The sequence below is a fragment of the Phyllobates terribilis genome, unplaced genomic scaffold (assembly GCF_046119375.1).
Source record: "Phyllobates terribilis strain yellow unplaced genomic scaffold, ASM4611937v1 Scaffold_2__4_contigs__length_985480577, whole genome shotgun sequence".
Classification (NCBI taxonomy): Eukaryota; Metazoa; Chordata; class Amphibia; order Anura; family Dendrobatidae; genus Phyllobates; species Phyllobates terribilis.
The window spans coordinates 379,676,201-379,686,853 of NW_027362762.1; the positions used below are offsets into that span (position 1 = coordinate 379,676,201).

At 45.1% G+C, this 10,653-nt stretch overlaps 1 protein-coding gene across 1 annotated transcript; it reads right to left on the reverse strand.

Moving 5' to 3' along the window:
* Positions 1-1,865: 1,865 nt before the first annotated feature.
* RPL31 (ribosomal protein L31) lies at positions 1,866-10,415 on the reverse strand. Its single transcript, XM_073670494.1, has 5 exons — positions 10,302-10,415; positions 9,936-10,044; positions 7,798-7,923; positions 5,026-5,138; positions 1,866-1,933 (listed from the first exon to the last, which is right to left on the reverse strand). The coding sequence occupies exons 2-5, from the start codon at positions 10,040-10,042 to the stop codon at positions 1,902-1,904; spliced, it is 378 nt and encodes a 125-aa protein (XP_073526595.1). The 5' UTR covers positions 10,043-10,044; positions 10,302-10,415; the 3' UTR covers positions 1,866-1,901.
* Positions 10,416-10,653: the final 238 nt, after the last annotated feature.

A 10,653-nucleotide genomic window follows, 5' to 3' on the forward strand; every position in this document is an offset into this window, starting at 1 on the left:
TTCACCGCACTTGGAATTTTTTTCCCTGTTTTCCAGTACACGATATGGTAGAACTAGTAATGGCGTTGAAAAGTACAACTCGTCCCGCAAAAAATAAGCCCTCACATGGCTCTGGGAACAAGGGGAGCAAAAAACGAAAATGCAAAAACGACAAATCCCAAGGTTGCGAAAGGGTTAAAGGGATAATCATTCAAAGTTTGAAAATTGCAATTTTGTTTTACATGTCACATTTCTGATATTTAAAGAAAAAAAAAAAACAACCTAAATTTACCCCTATCAAAGTATAATGTGTCGCAAAAAAAAAAACAATCTCAAAATCAATGGGATATGTTGAAGCATTCCAGAGTTACTACATAAACACTTCAGATTTCAAAAATTTGGCCTAATCATTAAGGGGTTAATGGTTTTCACCTTGTGATAAACCTTCTATTTGCTCTCATGAAGTCTTCTATTTCTTGTAGACTTAGATACTGAAACACCTACTTCCTGTAGTGTTCTTCACTTAGGTGGATGTTGTGAAGGGGTTTTTTCTTCATCATGGAAAGGATTCTCCAATTATCCACCACTGTTGTCTTCCATGGACGTCCAGGCCTTTTTGAGTTGCTAAGCTCACCAGTGCCAGACTGTTGATTTGGCCACTCCTAACATTTCTGCTATCTCTCCGTCTGATGGAATTATATTTTTCAGCCTAATAATGGTCTGTTTACCTTCCACTGAAAGCTCCTTTGACCACATGTTGTAGATTTACAGCAACAGATTCCAAATGCCACACCTGGAATCAGCTCCAGACTGTTTTACCTATTTAATTGATGATGGATTAATGAGGGAATAGTCCATTAAAGAGCTTTTGAGGTAATTATCCAATTACTTTTGGTCCCTTTAAAAGAAGCAGCTACATATTAAAGAGCTGTAACTCAAACCCTTAGTCCTATTGCGAATACCCTCAAATTAAGGCCACATTTAGTATTTGGTCAGTATTTTACATCAGTATTTGTAAGTCAAAACCAGGAGTGGGTGATAAATACAGAAGTGGTGACGTGTTTCTATTCTACTTTTCCTCTGATCTACTCCTGATTTTGACTTACACATACTGAGGCAAAATACTGATAAAATGCTTCACGTGGCCAAAAGCGGAGAGTCATGTCATATTGATTATATAACTGTATATTTGGTAAACAGCTAAATTGCCAAAACTTGTGTCACTGTCCAAATATTTCTGGACCTAAATGTAGAACATTCCATTTTTTGTACATGAATATTATGAAAACAATAGCTTTTTGTAGCATTTTTTACAGTATTCATTGTTTGGGGCCAATATCTAATATGTATACTTTGTTTATTTTTACACAACAAATACATTTTTAGCGGCAAAACATTTGTTTGGGATTTTGTGTTTTTTATAGGTTTACAAGTAGTAGCTACCTCCATGAACAAGTCACTTTCCTTTTTTGTCTTGTGGTATTTTTGGTGCCAATTACATCAAAATGGTGCACGTGACTCATGAATTTGGTGCAAAGTAAAAAATGTGATTTCAAAAATACACCAGGGTAGGACTACAGTGAAGTTATGTCAAATTTTGCAACTTTTTTAATTAAAAAAAAAACAAAACGGAATTTACGAAATCAAGCTAAAACCCATCTGGAACTACCAAAAGTGCACCCACAAAACAGAAAAAAAAACAGACGAGCACATATGAAATACTTAAAGGCACAAATATAATAATAAATTTGATGCAAAACACCCCCCCCCCACCCCACCCCAAAAAAAAAAAAAAAAAAACAGGAGCAAATTAAGTGATAAATCGGGTTCCTAATCTTTTGCAGAACCTTGCCAAGATGAATAAAAGACAATTACAGACTGGTTCATAGGTTTAGTTTTTTTATTTCAACAATGATGACAAATTAGTTTTCATCCACATTAACTGTCTGAAGACCTGAAAAACAAACAAATAATAGATTAACACTAGTGACAAAAACAAACAAAAGCAGTCTAAAATAAGTATATGGCCTGAAAATGCTCAAGTATCTGAGCTTGGGATGAAAACTATTAGGCCACATTCATGCCTTCAGTATTTGGTCAGTATTTCACATCAGAATTTGGAAGCCAAAACCAGGAGAGGGTGATAAATACAGAAGGGGTGACGTGTTTTATCACCCACTCCTGGTTTTGGCTTCCAAATTCTGATGTGAAATACTGACCAAATACTGAATGTATCAACGTGGCCCTAAACTGGTTATTGTCCAGACTTGTGGTTCAAGTCTACAGTCACTATGTGAGCTGCAAGCATGCCATTTCCATACATCCAGCCACATTCCAACTAGACGTGTCCATAATTCACTTGTATAGAGCGAGACAGAGCATGTGTAGTCGGCACGCGCCCGCCCACTCCCGGAGAATCCTGACAGTGTGCACAGTAAGGATTCACAAGTCTGCAGTCACAAATTGACTGTAGACTTGAACCTCAAGCTGGGAAACCCTGTAGGCATAACTCATGATTCTTGGATGACACACGGAGGCGAGTGAGGGTCATCTGGCTAGTCTTTATACACCACACTAAGGCATGTTCACACATTGAAGACATGAGGGATTCTCTGCACTAACGCATAATAAGGTACCAGCAAACTAGATGAAACTCCAACAAATTTCATCTACACACTGGGAAAAAATTCTGTCCAGAAAATCTGCAGTAGGTTTAAGGGGTTGTCCACTACTCTTGACAACCTTTTCTGAATCCCTATGTTTCACAATAATAAAATTTATACTACCCTCTGGTGCAGTTCCGGTGGTGCTGGCACTGGCTCTCCAGTGACATTGCTATGTCACACAATCCCTGCAGCCAATCAGCGCTAGCTTCACTCTCCTCTGTATGTAATTGATGTCTGGAGGGAGCAAGTGAGAATAACAACAGCTCTCACCTCCTCCGGATTTCTTCATTTGTCCAAAGGAGGGGAGAGTGAAGCTAGTGCTGATTGACCGCAGGGATTGCGTGACAGAGTCATGGGAGCCTTGGGAGAACCAGAGCAGACACCGGTAAAACAGCATCAACACCGGAGGAGAGTATAATATTATTAAACTTAGGAGAAACATAGGGGTTTAGAAGGGGTTGTTTGATTAGTGGACAACCCCTTTAACCTTTTCGCAACCTTGGGATTTTCCGTTTTTGCATTTTCGTTTTTTGCTCCCCTTGTTCCCAGAGCCATAGCGTTTTTATTGTTTGGTCAATATGGCCGTGTGAGGGCTTATTTTTTGCGGGACGAGTTGTACTTTTCAACGCCATTACTAGTTCTACCATATCGTGTACGGGAAAACGGGAAAAAAATTCCAAGAGCAGTGAAATTGCAAAAAAAGTGCAATACCACAGTTGTTTTTTATTTTTTTACCACGTTCACTGAATGCTAAAACTGACCTGCCATTCTTATTCTCCAGGTCATTATGAGTTCATAGACACCAAACACGTATAGGTTCTTTTTTATTTAAGTGGTGAAAAAAAAATCCAAAATTTGGTAAAAAAAAAAAAAAAACCATGCCATTTTCTAAGACCTGTAGCGTCTCCATTTTTTGGGATCTGGGGCCGGGTGAGGGCTTATTTTTTGCGCCGAGCTGACGTTTTTATTGATAACATTTTGGGGTAGATCCGATGTTTTGATCGCAATTTTGTGGCAACCAAAAAAAACGTAATTCTGGCGTTTAGAATTTTTTTCTCGTTACACCATTTACCGATCGGATTAATTCTTTTTTTGTATTGATAGATGGGGCGATTCCAAATATGTGCATGTGGGTTTTTTTTTTTAATTATTTTATTTTGAATGGGGCGAAAGGGGGGTGATTTAAATTTAATATTTTTAAAAACTTTTTTCCCTTCACTTTTTGCTTGCTTCTATAGTCTCCATAGTAGACTAGAAGTAGCAACTGTCTGATCGCCTCTGCTACATACAGGGGATCAGCAGATCCCCTGTATGCAGCAGAAATGGTCCTGTGCTATGAGCGCCGACCACTAGGTGGCGCTCATAGCGACCAGCTCATGACAACCACAGGCGTCTGCTGCAGACCCTGGGTCGTCATGCCCACCCATCGGTGACCTGCGATCACGTGACGGGGTCGCCGATGGGCGGGGCTTAGGACGCGCTTCCCGGAAGCGCGAGTTAAGTGCCGCTGTCGGAGATTGACAGCGGCATTTAACATGTGAACAGCCGCGGCTGGATCGCGATTCCACCCGCGGCTGTTGTGGGCACATGTCAGCTGTAAGAATCAGCTGACATGTGCTCAGTTCAGTGCGGGCTCAGCGCCAGAGCCCTCACTGAACCGGGGGATTACAGCCTGTGCGTACTAATACGTCACAGGCTGTAAAGGGGTTAATTCTTTGAGCAAAACGCAATGCAAAGAGTGAAATCTAAAGCAAATCTACAGGTCAATATCGGGAAATATGGCTTTCCATAGGAATACATTTATGATCAAATTCTCAGTAGTTAAGATAATTGCTAGCATTTTTAATTTTATAAATCACTAAATGGTGGGATTCCTGAATGATAATGGCTACCTCTATCCTTCTCAGAAAATGGAGAACCAGGTGACGTTTGGAAACTGTGCCATGCTGGACCACGGGTTATGGGTAGTATTACAGCTTGGCTCCATTCCCTTCATGTCCTGGGTTTCCAATACTAAACACAACCCATGGTCAGGTGTGGCCTTGTTTCTGAGAGAAACTACAATTATCTAGTAATGGACAACCCCTTTTTATAGTTTAAATGAAAAATATCTTGCTACAGAGCAGTGTTTTCGTCTCCACGGCCTCCAACAGGTCATGTTTTCAGGATTTCCTTAGTATTGTACAGTTGTTGGGACTCATCATCAAGGCATCAGAGATTGCTACAGGTTCTCTCACTATTAGGTCTATTAGGGCACCCGTGAGGACTGGAGTTTGGGAAACACTTAAGAGTCTAGGTGTAGCACACAGACAGCCTAATGTGTCATTATAATGCAAATATAGCTCAATAAAGCAATGACAAACATCACATAGTTTAGTACCTTTGTAAGTTGTAACTGGCACATATGTGACCAATGTGTACAGTTTGTTGGGAGAATCTTCATCCTCATTGCGCTTCCTGGATAAACGTACACGTATACGGTAAGGTACATTCCTAGAGACGAAAAAATACAAATAAAACATACATATACAGCAACTCCTTCCAATAGCTGAGAAAAAGTAACTTCCCTATGGCGAGAAAAGGAGTTTCTTCAGCATCCTGTACATTACAGGGGTCTGCAGGCGCCCCGTGTACTGTCACAGGTAGATACAGTCCAGGCAGTACAGGATGTATAGCAGATAGGCGATGTTCACACTAGGTGGTTTTTTCTGCAGCAAAACCTGATCTCTTGGCAGGAAAGAAGCTGCGTCAAAAATGCAGGTTTTGGTGCGCAAGGCTGTGTGTCCACGATGCAGAAATTAAGCAGAAAATTTCTGCAGCGTTTCTGCATGGTCTTGGCAGTCAAAAAAGCTTGCGGATTTTACACGCGTTTTTACATGCGAATTTGACTTGCGTTTTTCAAGTCCATTGGGACCTCAAATCCGCATGCAGAAACGCACAAATAATGGACATGCTGCAGATTTTTCCGCAAGGAAAATCCGCTGCGGAAAAATCAGCAGCATCGGTACAGAACATGCAGATTTTCATTGGGGATCATGGGGCACGGATTACCAAGCGTTTTTAAAGCGTTTCTGCTGCGGAAATTCCGCATCAAAAACGCTTGAAAAACGCATAGTGGGCACACAGCCTTATTTGGTGTGTTTTTCAGGATGCCAAAGTTCACAGGTATTGTTCATTGTTCAGCCAATGTTTACACTCTACACATAACTAATAGGGTTGAGCGAGTATGTTCTGTCCGAGTATGCTCGGGCCGAGCTCCGAGTATTTACAGCTGCTCGGTGATAAGGTTAAATCGCTCCCGTGTGCATGATTTGCAACTGTTTGACAGCTTTATTACATGTGAGGAATGTGTAAGAAATAGACATTCCTCACATGTAGTAAAACTGTCAAACAGTTGCAAATCATGCACACGGGAGCAATTTAACCTCATCACCGAGCAGCTGTAAATACTCGGAGCTCGGCCCGAGCATACTCGGTGAAAGGGTTAATAGAACATACTCGCTCAACACTAATAACTAATTTAACTGTACTAATCCAAACTGCCATCTCAGGTGACAAAGACAAGATGGTAAAAATCACAAAAATAAATGCCTTTCACATACTGCTCTACTTTTTTTTCCCCACTAAAAAAGCAGCAAAACCTGATAGCTATGTTCACATAAGGCGCTTTTTCACCACCCATTACTTTCAACGGGTGAAAAATGCTGAAAAAAAACACTGAAAGAAGTGGCATGATGTTTTTTTGTGCAAAAAAAAACATACAAAGCACAAAATAATGATGACACATAAACCAATGTGTGTGCATGAGATTTCTGAAATCTCAGACTTTGCTGGTACTGTAAAACGCAGCTAAAAATTTGCATAATAAAACGCCTAGTGCGAACATAGCCATAGGCTGCTCAATGCATTTAAACACTGAGGATTTAGAAGAGAAACATGCTCTCAGTCTGCAGGACCCTGCCAAATCAATCAGAAGTGCCGGGGATCTACGCTGCCTGTGACAAGGAGGGGATCTTCATGAAACAACCCCTTTAAGGTCTGTAATCAAATACTATATAGGAGACAATGAATACAGTTGACGTACTCTTGAGAATGTGTTTACTTCTAGTATCCTCGCTCTAAGAAAGGGGGAATTTATCAAGACTGGGGTTTCATATGCTAGTATTGAACAATAGGCCACAGTAAGGGTATGTGGACACAGTGCGGATTTACTGCAGATTTGATGCTGCAGAATTTCTGCACCTAATATGCAAATTAGGTTACTTGCGGTTTTTATGCATGCGTTTTTCATGTTTTCATGTTGAAATTGCACAATAGTTTTTTTTAAACAAACTTTATTGATCATCATGTAGCGTTTCTGTGCACGTTTCCGCAAAAACGGACACAAAACACACATGCGGTTTTTACTCAAGCAGATTTTCCTCATCTAATGCAAGTCTATGGGGAAAATCCGCATGCGTTTCCACAAGGAAAATAGACATGCTGCGGATCTGAAAACCGCACCTCATGTCAGTTTCCGCAGGTGCACAAAAACTCATAGTGGGCATGGGATTTCTAGAAATCCCATTCACTATGCTGTAACATCTGGCCGCTGAGGTTTTGACGCAGCATAAAAAAGCAGCGTCAAAACCGCAGCAAATCCGCACTGTGTGAACATACCCTCAGAGACGCTTGTGCATTAATAAATGTAGCACATCTTTGGGTTGCCATGTGCCAGAAAATAAATCCACAAGAGCTCAAATCTGATAAAAGATTTTAGCTTGAATATATGGCAGTTTTCTGCGCCCTTTGCAAAGTCTCACACACTTTAGAAATTGAAATCAGGAATTGTGCGCTCCTGAAGATTACATTAGTGCATCTTACGCCAGTGAGCTTTAGATTCAGAAGTTGCCCCAATGAATACATTTGGTGCATGATGGGATGTCTATGGGACATATACATACACAAATTGTTTGATAGCCACAAGATGTTCATGTAGTCTACCACCCAGCCACAGTGTCTATTCACCCCAAAATAAATAGCAAGAGGTCCAATACATAACAGCAGCTGTAAGAACTGCTCTTCTATGACAGCTGCCCTTTACTCTTCAGATCTTAACTACACATACTGTATACATTAGGGGGCTGTACACACACTGCATATGAAGCCTCACCTGATGCCTTTGGCCCACACAGCTTTGTTCAGCCTTGTGTCGATACGTACGTCAGGAGTACGCATCTCTTTCACTGCAAATTTGCGGATTTCCTTGAGAGCCCGGGGAGCGCGCTTTTTGAAGCCACTGAAAAAAGAACACAAACTTATTGAGTCTTGGAGGATATAAAACTCCACAAAAAATGAAATGGAAAGTCAAATGTTATGTTCTAGAAATGTGGAAAAACTGCAATAAACTAACAGTGCCGTCCACAACTGCGGTACACGTACAGGTCTTACACCAAATAAAACGGAATTCTGCTTGTGAAACCACCGATATAATGGTTTACAAAGGGGCTTTTCACACCAAATCTAAAATTTGGCCATGTACTCTGAAGTTGGAGCAATAGTTGGCGTTGGTATTTGGAAAATAAGTCTTTTTTTTCTGTTATCTGGTTGTGCAATTTTTGCAAAAAAAGATTAAAAAAAAAACAATGGCAGTGCAGCCATAAGATTTCTATTCTATGGTATAAATTTTTACTACTGCAGCCCTTGGTGCAGGAAAACAGACTGCACTCTCCTATTCAGTGAAAAAACAAAGGTTTGTACATAGGACCCTATAGGCATACACTGGGTGCGGGGTGTATGGCGGGAGCTTTCCCTGCACACAACCCAATCTTGTACAAAAGGCAAAGTGTGTACAGAGCCTAATAACCAATATGGCTGCACTTTCCGATGCCACAAATAGCAAAAATCCACAACTTAAAAAACAACGGAGTAATAATTCCCACAGCTCCAACTTACAGCCTTGTTATTAGAGGACATCTAGAACATATCACAACCGAGAGGCTGCAGTCATATAATGGCAACAATGACAGCAGAGCTGGACCGGTCACATGACAAGACATACCCCTCCTCCCCCCCAAACATACAATGAGGTCTGTTAGTAGACTAGCACTGCAGTCTGCACTATTCAAAGCAGACAGTAGTGAGAAAAATACTAATACCTTGATGTACAGACCACGGCCCCGCAGCACAGCGTGCACCCCTGCCCCATGTTACCCAGGCCCCATGTTACCCGGGCCCCGCAGCACAGCGTGCGCCCCAGCCCCATGTTACCCGGGCCCCGCAGCGGAGCGTGCGCCCCAGCCCCATGTTACCCGGGCCCCGCAGCGGAGCGTGCGCCCCTGCCCCATGTTACCCCGGCCCCGCAGCGGAGCGTGCGCCCCTGCCCCATGTTACCCCGGCCCCGCAGCGGAGCGTGCTCCCCTGCCCCATGTTACCCCGGCCCCGCAGCGGAGCGTGCGCCCCTGCCCCATGTTACCCCGGCCCCGCAGCGGAGCGTGCGCCCCTGCCCCATGTTACCCCGGCCCCGCAGCGGAGCGTGCGCCCCTGCCCCATGCTACCCAGGCCCCGCAGCACAGCGTGCGCCCCTGCCCCATGCTACCCAGGCCCCGCAGCACAGCGTGCGCCCCTGCCCCATGCTACCCAGGCCCCGCAGCACAGCGTGCGCCCCTGCCCCATGCTACCCAGGCCCCGCAGCACAGCGTGCGCCCCTGCCCCATGCTACCCAGGCCCCGCAGCACAGCGTGCGCCCCTGCCCCATGCTACCCAGGCCCCGCAGCACAGCGTGCGCCCCTGCCCCATGCTACCCAGGCCCCGCAGCACAGCGTGCGCCCCTGCCCCATGCTACCCAGGCCCCGCAGCACAGCGTGCGCCCCTGCCCCATGCTACCCAGGCCCCGCAGCACAGCGTGCGCCCCTGCCCCATGCTACCCAGGCCCCGCAGCACAGCGTGCGCCCCTGCCCCATGCTACCCAGGCCCCACAGCACAGCGTGCGCCCCTGCCCCATGTTGCCCCGGCCCCGCAGCACGGCGTGCGCCCCTGTCCCATGCTACCCAGGCCCCGCAGCACAGCGCGCGTCCCTGCCCCATGCTACCCAGGCCCCGCAGCACAGCGTGCGCCCCTGCCCCATGTTACCCCGGCCCCGCAGCATAGCGTGCGCCCCTGCCCCATGTTACCCCGGCCCCGCAGCATAGCGTGCGCCCCTGCCTGCCATTAGATTTGGTGCAGGTATAAGTGACCTGATGACATACTGACAGCCACCTCCCTCCCCCCACCACTCTGCTACATGGCAGGTCCTAGTGTGCAGACACTTACATGCCATGGATCCGCTTGTGAATGTTGATGGTGTATTCCCTAGTGACCACCTCGTTGATGGCGGAGCGCCCCTTCTTCTTCTCGCCTCCTTTCTTTGCAGGAGCCATCTCTGTAGACACAAATACAGCAGGTTAGTGGGAGCGGCACAGAGGTAACACACTGCCGTCTGTAAGGCAGCAGCTCGGCCTGCACCGGGCACATCACACGATTCCTGCCCGCAGCATCCGCCGCCCGAGAAAAATACGGCGCCGGTCACACGTGGACACATCTCTACTGCGACTCCCGGGAAGCCGGGAAACGGCGGGAGGGTAAGGAAGGGAGGATGGCAACAGATACGACTGCGGAGACGGCCGGGACCATACTTACTCGTCTAGGGAAAATGTCGGAAAGGAAGGAGAAGGGGATTGTGGGAAACGTGTAAACCCTAGCACATAAAGAACACTTCCGGGTCAGATACCCGGGCATGCGCAGTGCTTGTAGAGCTGACACCTGGAGGCTGCTTCCAGCAACTTCTCTGTAGATGGCAGCGCTCAGTGCTAAGGTGACAAGGATGGAGGTGTTGGAGCGAGGTCCTCACAGGAGCCCCCAATGCAGACGGCAGCACTGACAGGACAGAGTGGGGCTGATAACAGGAGCTCCTCAAAATGTTCACTCTTTGTTTCATTGCAGCCATTTGGTAAATTCTAAAAAATTCATTTTTTTTCATTAATGTACATTC

Excerpts from the sequence above, each read along its gene's own strand:
- RPL31 (XM_073670494.1), bottom strand. The coding sequence starts at position 10,042 with ATGGCTCCTGCAAAGAAAGGAGGCGAGAAGAAGAAGGGGCGCTCCGCC. Across the intron at positions 5,139-7,797 it reads GTGTGGGCCAAAGGCATCAG|GAATGTACCTTACCGTATAC; the intron begins GTGAGGCTTCAT and ends TTTCGTCTCTAG. Across the intron at positions 1,934-5,025 it reads GCCAGTTACAACTTACAAAG|GTCTTCAGACAGTTAATGTG; the intron begins GTACTAAACTAT and ends TTTGTTTTTCAG.